The following is a 19,309-nucleotide window of genomic DNA, read 5'->3' as shown; positions in this document are numbered from 1 at the left end:
TTCTTCCCCTTCCTAAAGCTAGTTCTCTCTCTCTCTTTCTCTCTCCCCCCGTTCCTTCTCTCTTCCTGCAGTTCTGTGGGACCATTGTATTCATTTTCATTCTGGAGTTGGCCTTGGCTGTTCTGGCCTTCTTGTTCCAAGACTGGGTGAAAGACCAAGTGGAGAAGTTCTTCAAAAAAACCATTGAGGTCTACAGAGATGACATTGACCTGCAGAACATCATTGATTCGTTACAAAAAATGGTAAGTTGTTGCATTAACCATGGCTGATGCACATCACGTTTTGTTTTAAATTATGGAGCCAATGATTAATTCCCTCCCTTCCTTCCTTCCTTCCTTCCTTCCTTCCTCCCTCCCTTCCTTCCCTCTCTTTCTCTCTCTCTCTCTTTCTCTTTAAATTATGGAGCCAGTAATTCATTCTTTCCTCCCTCCATCCCTTCCTTCTCTCTCTCTCTCTCTCTCTGTCTCTTTTTCTTTCTGTTCTTTCTCTTTAAATTATGGAGCCAGTAATTCATTCTTTCCTCCCTCCCTCCCTCCATCCCTTCCTTCTCTCTCTCTCTCTCTCTCTCTCTCTCTGTCTCTTTTTCTTTCTGTTCTTTCTCTTTAAATTATGGAGCCAGTAATTCATTCTTTCCTCCCTCCCTCCCTCCATCCCTTCCTTCTCTCTCTCTCTTTGTCTCTTTTTCTTTCTGTTCTTTCTCTTTAAATTATGGAACCAGTAATTCATTCTTTCCTCCCTCTCTTCCTCCATCCCTTCCTTCTCTCTCTCTCTCTCTCTCTCTCTATTTGTCTCGTTTTCTTTCTGTTCTTTCTCTTTAAATTATGGAGCCAGTAATTCATTCTTTCCTCCCTCCCTCCATCCCTTCCTTCTCTCTCTCTCTTTGTCTCTTTTTCTTTCTGTTCTTTCTCTTTAAATTATGGAACCAGTAATTCATTCTTTCCTCCCTCTCTTCCTCCATCCCTTCCTTCTCTCTCTCTCTCTCTCTCTCTCTCTTTGTCTCTTTTTCTTTCTGTTCTTTCTCTTTAAATTATGGAGCCAGTAATTCATTCTTTCCTCCCTCCCTCCATCCCTTCCTTCTCTCTCTCTCTTTGTCTCTTTTTCTTTCTGTTCTTTCTCTTTAAATTATGGAACCAGTAATTCATTCTTTCCTCCCTCCCTCCCTCCATCCCTCCCTCCCTCCATCCCTTCCTTCTCTCTCTCTCTCTCTCTTTGTCTCTTTTTATTTTTGTTCTTTCTCTTTAAATTATGGAACCAGTAATTAATTCTTTCCTCCCTCTCTTCCTCCATCCCTTCCTTCTCTCTCTCTCTTTGTCTCTTTTTCTTTCTGTTCTTTCTCTTTAAATTATGGAACCAGTAATTCATTCTTTCCTCCCTCTCTTCCTCCATCCCTTCCTTCTCTCTCTCTCTCTCTATTTGTCTCTTTTTCTTTCTGTTCTTTCTCTTTAAATTATGGAACCAGTAATTCATTCTTTCCTCCCTCCCTCCCTCCCTCCATCCCTTCCTTCTCTCTCTCTCTTTGTCTCTTTTTCTTTCTGTTCTTTCTCTTTAAATTATGGAACCAGTAATTCATTCTTTCCTCCCTCTCTTTCTCCATCCCTTCCTTCTCTCTCTCTCTCTCTCTTTGTCTCTTTTTCTTTCTGTTCTTTCTCTTTAAATTATGGAGCCAGTAATTCATTCTTTCCTCCCTCCCTCCATCCCTTCCTTCTCTCTCTCTCTTTGTCTCTTTTTCTTTCTGTTCTTTCTCTTTAAATTATGGAACCAGTAATTCATTCTTTCCTCCCTTCCTCCATCCCTTCCTTCTCTCTCTCTCTTTGTCTCTTTTTCTTTCTGTTCTTTCTCTTTAAATTATGGAACCAGTAATTCATTCTTTCCTCCCTCCCTCCATCCCTTCCTTCTCTCTCTCTCTTTGTCTCTTTTTCTTTCTGTTCTTTCTCTTTAAATTATGGAGCCAGTAATTCATTCTTTCCTCCCTCCCTCCATCCCTTCCTTCTCTCTCTCTCTTTGTCTCTTTTTCTTTCTGTTCTTTCTCTTTAAATTATGGAGCCAGTAATTCATTCTTTCCTCCCTCCCTCCATCCCTTCCTTCTCTCTCTCTCTCTCTCTCTTTGTCTCTTTTTCTTTCTGTTCTTTCTCTTTAAATTATGGAGCCAGTAATTCATTCTTTCCTCCCTCCCTCCATCCCTTCCTTCTCTCTCTCTCTTTGTCTCTTTTTCTTTCTGTTCTTTCTCTTTAAATTATGGAGCCAGTAATTCATTCTTTCCTCCCTCCCTCCCTCCATCCCTCCCTCCCTCCATCCCTTCCTTCTCTCTCTCTCTCTCTCTTTGTCTCTTTTTATTTTTGTTCTTTCTCTTTAAATTATGGAACCAGTAATTCATTCTTTCCTCCCTCTCTTCCTCCATCCCTTCCTTCTCTCTCTCTCTCTCTCTCTCTCTATTTGTCTCTTTTTCTTTCTGTTCTTTCTCTTTAAATTATGGAACCAGTAATTCATTCTTTCCTCCCTCCCTCCATCCCTTCCTTCTCTCTCTCTCTTTGTCTCTTTTTCTTTCTGTTCTTTCTCTTTAAATTATGGAACCAGTAATTCATTCTTTCCTCCCTCTCTTCCTCCATCCCTTCCTTCTCTCTCTCTCTCTCTCTCTCTTTGTCTCTTTTTCTTTCTGTTCTTTCTCTTTAAATTATGGAACCAGTAATTCATTCTTTCCTCCCTCTCTTCCTCCATCCCTTCCTTCTCTCTCTCTCTCTCTCTCTATTTGTCTCTTTTTCTTTCTGTTCTTTCTCTTTAAATTATGGAACCAGTAATTCATTCTTTCCTCCCTCCCTCCCTCCCTCCATCCCTTCCTTCTCTCTCTCTCTTTGTCTCTTTTTCTTTCTGTTCTTTCTCTTTAAATTATGGAACCAGTAATTCATTCTTTCCTCCCTCCCTCCCTCCATCCCTCCCTCCCTCCATCCCTTCCTTCTCTCTCTCTCTCTCTCTTTGTCTCTTTTTATTTTTGTTCTTTCTCTTTAAATTATGGAACCAGTAATTCATTCTTTCCTCCCTCTCTTCCTCCATCCCTTCCTTCTCTCTCTCTCTTTGTCTCTTTTTCTTTCTGTTCTTTCTCTTTAAATTATGGAACCAGTAATTCATTCTTTCCTCCCTCTCTTCCTCCATCCCTTCCTTCTCTCTCTCTCTCTCTCTCTATTTGTCTCTTTTTCTTTCTGTTCTTTCTCTTTAAATTATGGAACCAGTAATTCATTCTTTCCTCCCTCCCTCCCTCCCTCCATCCCTTCCTTCTCTCTCTCTCTTTGTCTCTTTTTCTTTCTGTTCTTTCTCTTTAAATTATGGAACCAGTAATTCATTCTTTCCTCCCTCCCTCCCTCCCTCCATCCCTTCCTTCTCTCTCTCTCTTTGTCTCTTTTTCTTTCTGTTCTTTCTCTTTAAATTATGGAACCAGTAATTCATTCTTTCCTCCCTCTCTTCCTCCATCCCTTCCTTCTCTCTCTCTCTTTGTCTCTTTTTCTTTCTGTTCTTTCTCTTTAAATTATGGAACCAGTAATTCATTCTTTCCTCCCTCTCTTCCTCCATCCCTTCCTTCTCTCTCTCTCTCTCTCTCTCTATTTGTCTCTTTTTCTTTCTGTTCTTTCTCTTTAAATTATGGAACCAGTAATTCATTCTTTCCTCCCTCCCTCCCTCCCTCCATCCCTTCCTTCTCTCTCTCTCTTTGTCTCTTTTTCTTTCTGTTCTTTCTCTTTAAATTATGGAGCCAGTAATTCATTCTTTCCTCCCTCCCTCCATCCCTTCCTTCTCTCTCTCTCTTTGTCTCTTTTTCTTTCTGTTCTTTCTCTTTAAATTATGGAACCAGTAATTCATTCTTTCCTCCCTCCCTCCATCCCTCCCTCCCTCCATCCCTTCCTTCTCTCTCTCTCTCTCTCTTTGTCTCTTTTTATTTTTGTTCTTTCTCTTTAAATTATGGAACCAGTAATTCATTCTTTCCTCCCTCTCTTCCTCCATCCCTTCCTTCTCTCTCTCTCTTTGTCTCTTTTTCTTTCTGTTCTTTCTCTTTAAATTATGGAACCAGTAATTCATTCTTTCCTCCCTCTCTTCCTCCATCTCTTCCTTCTCTCTCTCTCTTTGTCTCTTTTTCTTTCTGTTCTTTCTCTTTAAATTATGGAACCAGTAATTCATTCTTTCCTCCCTCTCTTCCTCCATCCCTTCCTTCTCTCTCTCTCTTTGTCTCTTTTTCTTTCTGTTCTTTCTCTTTAAATTATGGAACCAGTAATTCATTCTTTCCTCCCTCCCTCCCTCCATCCCTTCCTTCTCTCTCTCTCTCTCTCTCTATTTGTCTCTTTTTCTTTCTGTTCTTTCTCTTTAAATTATGGAACCAGTAATTCATTCTTTCCTCCCTCCCTCCCTCCCTCCATCCCTTCTTTCTCTCTCTCTCTTTGTCTCTTTTTCTTTCTGTTCTTTCTCTTTAAATTATGGAGCCAGTAATTCATTCTTTCCTCCCTCCCTCCATCCCTTCCTTCTCTCTCTCTCTTTGTCTCTTTTTCTTTCTGTTCTTTCTCTTTAAATTATGGAACCAGTAATTCATTCTTTCCTCCCTCCCTCCATCCCTCCCTCCCTCCCTCCCTTCCTTCTCTCTCTCTCTCTCTCTTTGTCTCTTTTTATTTTTGTTCTTTCTCTTTAAATTATGGAACCAGTAATTCATTCTTTCCTCCCTCTCTTCCTCCATCCCTTCCTTCTCTCTCTCTCTTTGTCTCTTTTTCTTTCTGTTCTTTCTCTTTAAATTATGGAACCAGTAATTCATTCTTTCCTCCCTCTCTTCCTCCATCCCTTCCTTCTCTCTCTCTCTCTCTATTTGTCTCTTTTTCTTTCTGTTCTTTCTCTTTAAATTATGGAACCAGTAATTCATTCTTTCCTCCCTCCCTCCATCCCTTCCTTCTCTCTCTCTCTTTGTCTCTTTTTCTTTCTGTTCTTTCTCTTTAAATTATGGAACCAGTAATTCATTCTTTCCTCCCTCCCTCCATCCCTCCATCCCTTCCTTCTCTCTCTCTATTTGTCTCTTTTTCTTTCTGTTCTTTCTCTTTAAATTATGGAACCAGTAATTCATTCTTTCCTCCCTCCCTCCATCCCTCCATCCCTTCCTTCTCTCTCTCTCTTTGTCTCTTTTTCTTTCTGTTCTTTCTCTTTAAATTATGGAACCAGTAATTCATTCTTTCTTTCTTAGAGGAAAAAAGTGTGTCTTATATTCCAAAAAATACGGTAATGTGACATGATCCAAATCACCCCTTAGCCTGTTTTAGGAACATGGTTCCTACCATCCTTAAAGCCAGAAAATTCAGAGCTCAGCAATCGGTCAGAAAAATCGTAGCAGCGGTTGGTGTGAATCGGAGGCTCAAATGCATTTTCTCTCTCTTATGTTTCCTCCCTTGCAGAACCAGTGTTGTGGGGCTCAGAGTCCAAACGATTGGAACCTCAACGTTTATTTCAACTGTAGCAGCGCCAGCAAAAGTCGGGAAAGGTGTGGAGTCCCCTTTTCCTGTTGTATCCAGGATCCTGCGGTGAGCTACTTATTTATTTATTTATTTATTTGTTTGTTTGTTTGTTTGTCTGTCTGTCTGTCTGTCTGTCTGTCTGTCTGTCTGTCTAATCTAATCTATCTATCTATCTATCTATCTATCATCTATCTATCTATCTATCTATCTATCTATCTATCTATCTATCTATCTATCTATCTATCTATTTATCTATCTATCTATCTATCTATCTATTTATTTGATTTGTATGCCGCCCCTCTCCGGAGATTCAGCGACAATAAAACAGTGTACAATAGTAATTTGGTATTAGAAATGATTAAAAATACATTAATATAAAAAACCAATCATACCTACAGACACACCATGCATAGAATTGTAAAGGCCTAGGGGGAAAGAGTATCTCAATTCCCCCATGCCTGACGGCAGAGGTGGGTTTTAAGTTGTTTACGAAAGGCAAGGAGGGTGGGGGCAATTCTAATCTCTGGGGGGAGTTGGTTCCAGAGGGCCGGGGCTGCCACAGAGAAGGCTCTTCCCCTGGGTCCCACCAAGCGGCATTGTTTAGTTGACGGGACCCGGAGAAGGCCCACTCTGTGGGACCTAACTGGTCGCTGGGATTCGTGCAGCAGAAGGCGGTCCCGGAGATAATCTGGTCCGATGCCATGAAGGGCTTTATAGGTCATAACCAACACTTTGAATTGTGACCGGAAACTGATCGGCAACCAATGCAGACTGCGGAGTGTTGGTGTGACATGGGCATATTTGGGGAAGCCCATGATTGCTCTCGCAGCTGCATTCTGCACGATCTGTCTCCTTGTTCCAACTTATTCTCTAAAAATAGGTTGACCAATTAGGTCCCACAGAGTCGGCGTTCTCCGGGTTCCGTCGACAAAACAATGTCGTCTGGCGGGACCCAGGGGAAGAGCCTTCTCTGTGGCGGCCCCATCCCTCTGGAATCAACTCCCCCCCCCCCCCCGAGAAGCCTGCTTGATGCTTTTCCTTTGGACCAGATGGATCCATTTACAGAATCGATTTAGATTTAACGGGGAAGGACTACAGAGCTTCACGTGCAGGTCTATTTTTGTTCTGCAACGTTGTGAGACCGTTTTGGGTCTGGTCACTTGTCTGTATCCAGCAATCCCAGGGCGGTTGCTACGTTGGAAAACTGGAGCAGAAACCGTGTCATTCCAAACCTTGGTGGAAAGGTGACATAAATCTCTTCTCTAAATTATTAGGAGAAGTTTTGTTAACTCCTATTCTTCTCTCTCTTCAGCAAAACGTGGTGAATACCCAGTGTGGCTACGATGTCAGAAACATGGTGAGTGTTTCCTAATTCTCCCTGCCCTCATTTCCTAGCACTTCTAGGAAAATCATTGTAAGCATTTTATTACACAAAGCAGATTATTTCCTCTTCTTGTTCCTTGAGTTTTTATTGCAAAATAATATGAATGTCACCTCATTGGTTGGTGATTTCAGTGTTTCGCAACCTTGGCAACTTGAAGATATTTATTTATTTATTTATTTATCTATCTGTCTGTCTGTCTATCTATCTATCTATCTATCTATCTATCTATCTATCTATCTATCTATCTATCTATCATCTCTCTATCTTTATCTATCTATCTATCTATCTATCTATCTATCTATCTATCATCTCTCTATCTTTATCTATCTATCTATCTATCTATCTATCTATCTATCTATCTATCTATCTATCTATCTATCATCTCTCTATCTTTATCTATCTATCTATCTATCTATCTATCTATCTATCTATCTATCTATCTATCTATCTATCTATCTATCTATCTATCTATCTATCTACCTACCTACAATATCTATCTATCTATCTATCTATCTATCTATCTATCTATCTATCTATCTATCTATCTATCTATCTATCTATCATCTATCATCTATCTATCTTTATCTATCTATCTATCTATCTATCTATCTATCTATCTATCTATCTATCTATCTATCTATCTATCTATCTATCTATCTATCTATCTATCTATCTATCTATCTATCTATCTATCTATTGGATTTGTATGCCGCCCCTCTCTGCAGACTCGGGGCGGCTAACAGCAGTAACAAAACAGTATAATCCAATACTGAAAACAGTTAAAACCCATTACAGTATATAAAAACCAATCATACATACAGACATACCATGCATAAAATTTTAAAGGCCCAGGGGGAAAGTGTATCTCAGTTCCCCCATGCCTGGTGGCAGAGGTGGGTTTTAAGCATCTTACGAAAGGCAAGGAGGGTGGGGGCAATTCTAATCCCTGGGGGAGTGGGTTCCAGAGGGCCGGAGCTGCCGCAGAGAAGGCTCTTCCCCTGGGTCCCGCCAAGTGACATTGTTTAGTTGACGGGACCCGGAGAAGACCCACTCTGTGGGACCTAACTGGTCGCTGGGATTCGTGTGGCAGAAGGCAGTCCCGGAGATAATCTGGTCCGATGCCATGAAGGGCTTTATAGGTCATAACCAACACTTTGAATTGTGACCGGGAACTGATCGGCAGCCAATGCAGACTGTGGAGTGTTGGAGTAACATGGGCATATTTGGGAAAGCCCATGATTGCTCTCGCAGTTGCATTCTGCACGATCTGAAGTTTCCGAACACTCTTCAAAGGTAGCCCCATGTAGAGAGCGTTACAGTAGTCGAACCTCGAGGTGATGAGGGCATGAGGGACTGTGAGCAGTGACTCCCAGTCCAAATAGGGCCGCAACTGGCGCACCAGGCGAACCTGGGCAAACGCCCCCCTCGCCACAGCTGAAAGATGGTTCTCTGATGTGAGCTGTGGATCGAGGAGGACACCCAAGTTGCGGACCCTCTCTGAGGGGGTCAATGATTCTCCCCCCAGGGTAATGGACAGACAGATGGAATTGTCCTTGGGAGGCAAAACCCACAGCCACTCCGTCTTGTCTGGGTTGAGTTTGAGTTTGTTGCGAATGCTGGCTGGGGAATTCTGGGAGTTGAAGTCCAAATATCTTCAAGTTGCCATGGTTGGGAAACACTGGGTTATTTCACATCTAATTCTCAGCTTACATTCATTCATTTAGTGATCATGTGAAGTTGCAACAGGGCTGGAAAAGGTGACTTGCAATTGGTCCTCGGACTTACAACCAAGTGTCATTTAACGCCATGGAAATGTGTCCATCAGCAAAATTCCCCCAAACTGCTACCCACAATCTGTCAGCCAGCCAGAAATGAAAGTGTATGTGTTGTTATGTGTGTCTGCTTTTAAGGTGGAGAAGAATAAAAAATAAAATATCAATATTGTTGGTGGAAGAAAGAAATGGCTTCCAGGGTTGCACAACGAAACATCTTCATGAATGGTTAATTGTGTCCACACCCGTTCAGTTCAATTCGGTTCATTTCCGGCTGTCAGATTGTGGGTAGCAGTTGGGAGGAATTTTTCTGATGGACACATATCCATCACGTTGTTGACACTTGCTGAACACAGGGCTCAAATATGAGGTTTACTTGGCTGAAACTAGTATTTCTAGGAAAATCATTGTAAGCACTTCCCTCCTTCCTTCCTTCCTCCCTCCCTCCCTCCCTCCCTCCCTCCCTCCCTCGCTCCCCCTTCTGTTTCCCTCTCTTCCTCTCTTTTCTGTTTCCTCTTCCTTCTTTCCTTCCTCCCTCCCTCCCCTTCTGTTTCCCTCTCTCTCTTCCTCTTTTTTCTCTTTCCTCTCCCTTTTCCTCTCCCTTTCTTCCTTCTTTTTCCTTCCTCCCTCCCTTCCCTTTCCCTCTCTCACTTCCTCTTTTTTCTGTTTCCTCTCCCTCCCTTCCCTCTTTCCTTCCTTCCTCCCTTCCTTCCCTCCCTCCTTCCTTCTTTCCTTCCTTCCTTCCCTCCCTCCTTCCTTCCTACCTTCCCTCCTTCCTTCCTTCCTGCCTGCCTTCCTTCCCTCCCTCCTTCCTTCCTTCCTTCCTACCTTCCCTCCTTCCTTCCTTCCCACCTATTTACCCACACATACACCAACCAAACAACTAACCAACCAACCTATCTATATACCAACCAACCAACCAGCCAACAAAAACAATCTACATAAATAAAATAAAAACTTCTCTTGTTTTGGGATTTGTTTGGTGGGTCTCCATCCCAGTGTTAACCTCCCTTGGGGTCTCCCATCTCCCTTCCTTCCTCTAGTCCTTATCGAATTGGGAGGAACGGATCTTCACCCGCGGCTGCATTGCTGCCCTGGAAGCCTGGCTGCCCAGGAATATTTACATCGTTGCAGGGGTCTTTGTCGCCATCTCATTACTGCAGGTGAGTGACGGCAGGGGACCCCTTTAATTTACGCCTTTCCCCACTTGCCGAGGGTTGAGCCTCCCTCCTTTCAGCTCTAAAGAAGGCTGCATGGAAATACAGTGGGGCCTCTACTTACGGACTTCATTCGTTCAATGACCGGGTTCTTAAGTAGAAAAGTTTGTAAGAAGAAGCCATTTTCCCCATAGGAATCAATGTAAAAGCAAATCATGCGTGCGATTTTCTTCCTCCTCATTTTCTTCTTCTTCCTCTTCCTCCTCCTCCTTCATCTCTTCCTCCTCTACTTCTTCTTCCTCCTCCTTCTCCCCCCTCCACCTCTTCCTCCTCTTCTTCCTCCTCCTCCCCTCCACTTCCTCCTCCTCCCTCTTCCTCCTCCTCCCTGTTCCTCTTCCTTCCTCTTCCTCTTCCTCCTCCTCTTCTTCTTCCTCCTCCTCCTCCTTCTTGCCCCCTCCTCTTTTTCCTCTTCCTCCTTCTTGCCCCCTTCTCCTCTTCTTCCCCCTCCTCCTCTTCCTCCTCTTCTTCCTCCTCCTCCCCTCCACTTCCTCCTCCTCCCTCTTCCTCCTTCTCCCTGTTCCTCTTCCTTCCTCTTCCTCCTCCTCTTCTTCTTCCTCCTCCTCTTCTTCTTCCTCCTCCTCCTCCTCTTCTTCTTCCTCCTCCTCCTTCTTGCCCCCTCCTCTTTTTCCTCTTCCTCCTTCTTGCCCCCTTCTCCTCTTCTTCCTCCTCCTCCTCCCCTACACTTCCTCCTCCTTCCTCTTCCTCCTTCTCCCTGTTCTTCCTCCTCCTCTTCTTCCTCTTCCTCCTCCTCTTCTTCCTCTTCCTCCTCCTCTTCCTCCTCCTCCTTCTTCCCCCCTCCTCTTCTTCTTCCTCCTCCTCTTCCTCTTCCTCCTCCTCTTCTTCTTCCTCCTCCTCCTTCTTGCCCCCTCCTCTTTTTCCTCTTCCTCCTTCTTGCCCCTTCTCCTCTTCTTCCTCCTCCTCCTCCCCTACACTTCCTCCTCCTTCCTCTTCCTCCTTCTCCCTGTTCTTCCTCCTCCTCTTCTTCCTCTTCCTCCTCCTCTTCTTCCTCTTCCTCCTCCTCTTCCTCCTCCTCCTTCTTCCCCCCTCCTCTTCTTCTTCCTCCTCCTCCTCTTCTTCCTCTTCCTCCTCCTCTTCTTCTTCCTCCTCCTCCTTCTTGCCCCCTCCTCTTTTTCCTCTTCCTCCTTCTTGCCCCCTTCTCCTCTTCTTCCTCCTCCTCCTCCCCTACACTTCCTCCTCCTTCCTCTTCCTCCTTCTCCCTGTTCTTCCTCCTCCTCTTCTTCCTCTTCCTCCTCCTCTTCTTCCTCTTCCTCTTCCTCTTCCTCCTTCTTCCCCCCTCCTCTTCTCTTCCTCCCTCCTTCTCTTCCTTCTCTTTTTCCTCCTCCTCCCTCTTCCTCCTCCTCCTCTTCTTCCTCTTCCTCCTCCTCTTCTTCCTCCTCCTTCTTCCCCCCTCCTTCTCCTCCTTCTCTTTTTCCTCCTCCCTCTTCCTCCTCCTCCTCTTCTTCCTCTTCCTCCTCCACTTCTTCCTCCTCCTCCTTCCCCCCTCCTCTTCTCTTCCTCCCTCCTTCTCCTCCTTCTCTTTCTCCTCCTCCTCCCTCCTTCCACCTTTCCAAGCATCAGAGCCTCCTCCAGAAAACGAGGTCTTTCCCTAACATCTCCAAGGTACAATAATTTTAACCTGGTCATTTGTGCCTTGTGGACATGACAGAACCAACAAGATCATACTGGTTTCTGTCGTGGTTTAGGGAAATCTGTGAAATCAGTTACGTTCCTTAAGTTGGATTTTTTCCCTCTCTCTCTCTCTCTCCCCCCCCCCCCCCGTTTTTCATTAGATATTTGGGATTTTCCTGGCTAAGACGCTGATTTCCGATATTAATGCAGTCAAGTCCAGCTTTTTTTTCCCAAGTTAAAAACCATACAGAAAGACCCATCGATCTTCATTCTCCGACCCAGGACCGTGAAAGGGAAACGGAGGGAAGCCCGAGGCTTAGAAAAACATCCAATCCTCCAAAACCTTAAAGCCACTTATATATATGTCTCTTTGGTTCCAACGCTGGATGGCCGCCTGCTCTAACGTTTGCGAATGGTTTTTCCAACGTTGCTTTGTTTGAAGGGGACACGTTGACCTCCAGCCTTCTTCTGCATGCCGATGGGTGAAGACCAGGGCGTGTGAGCCCCCAAACTCCTCCATATCAGGATAATTTTCTCTTTTTTCCCCCCCTCCTCTCTTTTTCTTTGCAATATTTTTTTTAATACTTTATTGATTTTCATAAAAATGACAGACAAACATACAATATTTTTACAATATTTTGAAACGTTACATTCCAAATGTCGATCAGTGCCTAGCAAAAAAAGGAGCCACACGGTGCCAAATAATTATATTTTAAGGGTGGGGATGATGGGAAGGCCCTGCAAGATTGCGCCGATACTGCAAACACATTCAGGGAATGTGCATGTTGACAATTGGATGTCTATAGTTTGTGAGGTTTTTTTTACACGGAAGCCACGTTTGGAGAGTTGTACGGAAGGGCGGGAGGAAGGATTCCTGCTCTTTTAACCCGTTTGGTTGGACCTCGTCCATCGAAGAGGCGAAAAATGCAAAGAGGGACATCTCCCTCCTGTGGGAAGAGATCCAGTGAATCCGTTTGAGATGCTACGAGATCTGGCTTTGCTTCCAAAGGAACTCTCGTCAGATTGGAAACCTTTACCCGAGTGGATTTATAAAAAAACAAACACACACAAAATGCTTTTCTTTTTTTTCCGTTCCCTGGTGTCGTGACCGGGTTCTCATGGCGTTTCTTTGTTTCAGATTTTTGTAAAATTGGTCTTTGTTATTTGTAGAGGTTTGGAAAAGGTGGTCTACAGCAGTGTTTCCCAAGCTTGGCAACTTGAAGATATTTGGACTTCAACTCCCAGAATTCCCCAGCCAGCGAATGCTGGCTGGGGAATTCTGGGAGTTGAAGTCCAAATATCTTCAAGTTGCCAAGCTTGGGAAACACTGGTCTACAGCACTGGGGGTCGAGGACCCTTTGGGGGTCGAACGACCATTTTCACAGGGGTCACCCAAGACCCTGGGAACAGACAAATTTTCCGTGGCTTCTATTCTGGGGCCTTGGAACGTATTTTTAGAATCCGACCAATCAGGCGTTGACAATGGGGGAGTCCCTCTGACCTTCCTGCCAATCAGCTTCAAGCTCTGTTGGGAGAATTGGCGCTAGACTTATGGTTGGGGGTCACCACAACTGTGTTAAAGGGTCGCAGTATTAGAAAGGCCGAGAACCGCTGTAAACTACAGCATAGCTAACATTGCATGATTAAAAAAAAATCACATTAGCTGACCGTCATGGCTAAAGTTGATAAAGTGTATTTCTACAAAAAAAAAAAATGTCACACATAGATCTAAAAATATGTTTTATTTCCCTCCCTCTCTATTTAAAAATGGTTTTCATAAATATTAAGGAAGAATTGGCTGCATTTAAACATTCAAATGCACCGACAGGAAGAAAACAACATGAAATGCCTTATGTATAGTTCACTTTTCATCTGTGGATAGTTGGAGTACTTAGACTTAGTGGACATTAGCTCCACCTGGGGAAAAAAAGGGTCTACAATACATCTTTGGAGTTTAGAAGGCACAAGCCACACATGATGCCTTCAACGACTTGTTTAGACTCATTTTTACTGCTTCTCTGGAAACTGAACAGCCTATAAAAACTGAAAGGTTTTCAGATATGGAAGCTCTGCCCACGCTATTGTAAATTAAAAGGAGTTTAATTTTCTTTAGTCGTTCTGGTTTTACTGAACATTTTCAAGAACTTTGGAGAAGGTAGCTCAGTGGGGTTCGTAGCTCAACCACAAGGCATCTTCTAATAATGCTCAAAGCCTGCAGGTTGGAAATTTTGAGGGCTTGCAAGTTCAAGAGGAAGGGCAGATCCAACTTAGAAAACAATGCTCTGGCACATACCGGACAAAAGTTTCGTTTTCTGAAAATGTGAAGAATACAGCTGAGAGTCAGTCTTGTGGAACGTGCACTATTTTTCCTCCCAGGAAACTAATCTGGGAATTGATGAGTGGGGCCTTTACATCTTAGAGGATTCTTTGGTTTATATTCCTCTAAAATACAGCTCTGGGACAATGTAATCAATTACACTGCTCAAAAAAATAAAGGAAACACAATATAACTCCAAGTCAATCAAACTTCTGTGAAATCAAACTGTCCACTTAGGAAGCAACACTGATTGACCGTCAATTTCACCTGCTGTTGTGCACATTCAACTTTGTACAGAACAAAGTATTCAATGAGAATATTTCATTCATTCAGATCTAGGATGTGTTATTTAAGTGTTCCATTTATTTATATATATTTCAGGGATTATTTCAATAATTCCACTTTATGTCATTTAGCCAAAGGTTATACATCCTATGGGAGAAAGACTCATTAACTAGACCTTGTTTCCATATGGGGATTTAGAGGAAACACTTTGAATGCTTTTAAGAAAATAGCTAAGCATTAAAGCTGATTAGCTGCAATTGGACTGGTTTCTAATTCAGTTTAGAAAACTTTTATTATTAGATGTAGTCTTTTAAAGTCAAGATCTGTTCTTGATTCGACAGTTTGCATGGCCTTTCCAATTTGATTTGACCACCATATTTTATACCACAGTTATCTGGTGGTCAAATCAATTGTAAGGTTTTACAAAGCATTAGTAAAACCACACTTGGAATACTGCATCCTGTTGTATAAATATAAAAAAAGATGTTGAAACTCTGGAAAGGGCGCAGAGAAGAGCCACAAGGATGATTACAGGTCTGGAAACTAAAACATATGGATGAAAAGTACAAACACCCTTCTCATATCAACGCCAGAACAGTTTGCACATTCACCCCTAAATTTTAAGAAGTATCAATTTTTCTGAATGAATTTGTGATAACATACTTTTGCATCCTGATTTCTCCAATTCATAGAAACATAGAAGACTGACGGCAGAAAAAGACCTCATGGTCCATCTAGTCTGCCCTTATACTATTTCCTGTATTTTATCTTACGATGGATGTATGTTTTTCCCAGGCATGTTTACATTCAGTTACTGTGGATTTACCAACCATGTCTGCTGGAAGTTTGTTCCAAGGATCTACTACTCTTTCAGTGAAATAATATTTTCTCATGTTGTTTCTGATCTTTCCCCCAACTAACCTCAGATTGTGCCCCCTTGTTGTTGTGATCACTTTCCTATTAAAAACACTTCCCTCCTGGACCTTACTTAACCCTTTGACATATTTAAATGTTTCGATCATGTCCCCCCTTTTCCTTCTGTCCTCCAAACTCTACAGATTGAGTTCATGAAGTCTTTCCTGATACGTTTTATGCTTAAGACCTTCCACCATTCTTGTAGCCCGTCTTTGGACCTGTTCAATTTTGTCAATATCTTTTTGTAGGTGAGGTCTCCAGAACTGAACACAGTATTATTCCAAATGTGGTCTCACCAGCGCTCTATATACTTCAGTGAAGAGCAATCCTGCTTATCATAGAAACATAGAACTGAATTGAAACATGCCTGGGATAAACATCCATCCATCCTAAGATAAAATACAGGAAATAGCATAAGGGCAGACTAGATGGACCAGGAGGTCTTTTTCTGCCCTCAATCTTCTATGTTTCTGTTTAATCAGTTTACACTAGTGCATAGTGTTTATGGTAAGTCTCCGTTTTACGATGGCCGATGTGATCATTATCTTTACTTTGATATGGTCGATTGACTAATCAAATAAAATTGAAATGGATGCAGGGGATCATGGGCTTTGGGAGATGTGGTATGGGGTATCCAACTTGAGCAGGCTGTTGGACTAGACGTCTTATTTATTTAGTGCCATCAATGCACCTGTCATTTTTCCTGGTACACACTCGGACAAAAAGGAGGATGCAAACCCCTGGGCATTATAGTCAATGTGAGGTTTCTGTCTTTAGTAACTTTAGAGTTGGATGAACAGTAGGAGAAACATCTAACTTTGGGAGAAACTTCCAAACATTAAAAGTTCTTCAACTGTGGCACCATCTGCTCAGGGAGATGGTGGCCTCTGATCTTCTAGAAAGGCTGAAGCGAAGGCAAGACGCCATCTGTCAATAAAGTTTAAGCTGCAACTTGCATCACGGATCCTACGCTGAGCAGAAGATTAGATGAGTGGCCATCCGTGTCCCTGCTGACTTTTTGATTCTACCTTCTGGTGGAATGTCACGCAAGACCTCTGCAGAATGTTCTTTTTTTAAAAAAAAAATTCTTCTGGTGGATAGTTTCTCAGATGATTATGACATTGGGAGGAAAGCCTCATCAGACCAACTCTACCCTGCACCAAAAATAGCATTCTAGAACCAGATGTTGCATGGAATTATTTAGCATTTATTTGAGTGGGATTCTGCTTACACAGAAGGCAAAATTGAGGGGTGTTTTTGAGGTCTCAAGCAAGCTATTTATGGATGCTATGGTTTGTTCTGTCTAAGCAAGGAAACCCCCAGAATGGAAGGGAAGGGAATAGAATAGAATAGAATAGAATTTTTTATTGGCCAAGTGTGATTGGACACACAAGGAATTTGTCTTTGGTGCTGATGCTCTCAGTGTGCATAAAAGAAAAGAGACATTTGTCAAGAATCATGAGGTACAACATGTAGTGATTATAGGGGTCAAATAAGCAATGAGGAAACAATATTAATAAAAATCTTAAGGATATAAGCAATATGTTACAGTCATACAGTTATTAATAGATGAGTGATAGGAATGATAAAAAAACTAGTAGTAGCAGTAGTGCAGACTTAGTAAATAGCTTGACAGTGTTGAGGGGATTATTTGTTTAGCAGAGTGATGGTGAAAAAATTGTTCTTAGGTCTAGTTGTCTTGGTGTGCAGGGCTCTGTAGCAAAGTTTTGAGGGTAGGAGTTGAAACAGTTTATGTCCATGATGCGAGGGGTAAAATAAGTTCACACACAAAAACATCTGGAAAGGTATAAGATGGCAATATATATTGGTAATCAATGTTCATAGCATAAAATGGTTAAAGGTAAAAAGAAGGTTATCAAAAACTGGGCAGCGGTCCATGGCTAATGACCTTTTCAGGCTGGAATCCAGGAACTCATTAAAAGTCTCTTTGAAGGGTCCATTAATCACTTAAACTCACAGCATCTTGGCAGGAGTCCCGGAAGAGCAGATAGTAGATATTTAAAGCTGTCTTGAAGCAAACAAGAACTCTAAAAGCACCGAGTCCACACCTTGCCATTGCTTGAATGTTGTCGTTCATTATCAGCAAAATATGTTACATACACGTATACATATACACACACACTGCTCAATTTCACATGCTGTTGAGCAAATGGAATAGTTGTGCAAATGAAATATTCAATGAGAATATTTCATTCAGATCTAGGACGTTACTTGAGTGTTCCCTTTAGAGGGGGGAAGGGAGAGAGGGAGATAATAGACAGATAGATAGATAGATAATGATAGATAGATAGATAGATAGATAATGATAGATAATGATAGATAATGATAGATAATGATAGATAATGATAGATAATGATAGATAGATAGTTAATGATAGATAGATAGTTAATGATAGATAGATAGATAATGGTAGATAGTTAATGATAGATAATGATAGGTAGATAGAAAATGGATAGATAGTTAATGATAGATAGTTAATGATAGATAGATAGATAATGGTAGATAGATAATGATAGATAATGATAGATAGATAGATAATGATAGATAGATAATGATAATGATAGATAGATAGTTATAGATAGATAGTTAATGATAGATAGATATATAGATAGATAGTTAATGATAGATAGATAGTTAATGATAGATAGTTAATGATAGATAGATAGATAGTTAATGATAGATAGATAGATAGATAATGATAGATAATGATAGATAGATAGATAATGATAATGATAGATAGTTATAGATAGATAGATAGATAATAGATAGATAGATGATAGATAGATATTTATAGATAGATAGTTAATGATAGATAGATAGTTAATGATAGATAGATAGATTAGATAGATAGATAGATGATGGATGAATGGATAAGTTGGGAGAGAGGGAAGAAGGGAGAGAGAGAATAGAGAATGGCTTTATATTTTGCACAAAATATGCAGCATTGAAATTTGGAAGAAAATTATTTTAGGATCGATTATTTTCAACTGAGGTTTCCCTGACGCTTGGACAAAAATACAGTCCCTCACCAAGGGGGGAAAATCCCAGAGCCAAAACCCCCTGACTGCTCCACAACAGTACAGGAACTGGAGCCCCTGAGAACTGGAGTTTCTTTCATTTTTGATCCATTCATCTGTTCCCAGGAGAGTCCCAACCCCATCATTAACGGTCACTGTCTTTAGGCTGCGCTTGTTCTGTTGGTTTTAATCCGATGGGTCCTTCTCATTGTTCCATAAACAAAGAACTTGGAAGTACACCTGATTTCTATAGCAACCAGCAAGTAGGTCACCCTGCAGAATGAAGCACAGATGGCCTCGTTCAATAACTCCTGTAGTCCATTTAAGTGCTTGAAGCTCTCCCTGAAGTGGACAATGAGGAAAAAGAGAGATCGCTAATTCATTCACTAAGGACTTCCTCTATAAAATCTATCCACCAAAGGGGAAAAATAACTCTATATATACAACTCCATCATGATCCTCTTACCCGTCAGCCAAACAACTATCCCACGAACTCATAAAATAACATTACAAATCATTGATAAAAGGATGAAGAAATTCAAAACAACAAAACTTAAACTCGAACTCAAGTTTAGAAACTCAAAACTTGACTAAAGGGTTTGCCATAATGTGTGATTATTCTTCTGATGAATTTTTTTTAAAAGTTTCAAAACATTTAAAAATATTTTCATACTATAATAAAAATAGTATCGAGTTAGTAAATTATTTACAATTAAACCCCCCCCCCCAAATTTATTAGTTCCCAATTAATTACTTCCGGTATATACTTTCATCTATTTGAATTCAAACTTAATTTCCTTGAAAACCTTATTAAATGAACATCCTTGTCCTTAAGTAATTCAGGTATGCCACAGTGCCTACTCATTCCTTCTTCTGTATTCTCCAAAATCTTTACTAAAAAGAGAAGACTTTATCAACTACAAACAATAAAAAGGGAAAATTGTAATTCGGAAAAGAAAGGAAAGAAAAAAGAAAAGAAAGGGAAAAAGAGAGAGAGAGAGAGAGAGAGAAAAGCAAAATAATCAAAGAAAAAGCCAAAATCTATTATTATAACAATATTATAACAATGTAAAAATTAACATAATAATGATGATGATAATGATGATAATGATGATAATGATGATAATGATGATAATGATGATAATGATGATAATGATGATAATGATGATAATGATGATAATGATGATAATGATGATAATGATAATGATAATGATAATGATAATAATAATAATAATAATAATAATAATAATAATAATAATAATATTAGATTTGCATGCCATC

The 19,309-nt window shown here is 41.2% G+C and overlaps 1 protein-coding gene across 3 annotated transcripts in view; it reads left to right on the top strand.

Moving 5' to 3' along the window:
- Positions 1 to 12,546, top strand: part of TSPAN14 (tetraspanin 14) — a 63,836-nt gene extending 51,290 nt beyond the window's left edge. For 2 of the 3 annotated variants that reach the window (XM_070751921.1, XM_070751923.1), the window contains exons 5-9: positions 72 to 242; positions 5,412 to 5,537; positions 6,784 to 6,828; positions 9,671 to 9,790; positions 11,635 to 12,546. In XM_070751921.1, the coding sequence (XP_070608022.1) occupies positions 72 to 242; positions 5,412 to 5,537; positions 6,784 to 6,828; positions 9,671 to 9,790; positions 11,635 to 11,712 (540 nt within the window). In that variant the 3' untranslated portion in view covers positions 11,713 to 12,546. The remainder of the gene's footprint in view (positions 1 to 71; positions 243 to 5,411; positions 5,538 to 6,783; positions 6,829 to 9,670; positions 9,791 to 11,634) is intronic. The other variant, XM_070751924.1, reaches the window with a different exon arrangement.
- The last annotated feature ends 6,763 nt before the right edge of the window (positions 12,547 to 19,309 follow it).

Source organism: Erythrolamprus reginae, chromosome 5 (genome assembly GCF_031021105.1).
Source record: "Erythrolamprus reginae isolate rEryReg1 chromosome 5, rEryReg1.hap1, whole genome shotgun sequence".
NCBI classification, from domain to species: domain Eukaryota; kingdom Metazoa; phylum Chordata; class Lepidosauria; order Squamata; family Dipsadidae; genus Erythrolamprus; species Erythrolamprus reginae.
This window is presented reverse-complemented; position numbering and strand designations above follow the sequence as displayed.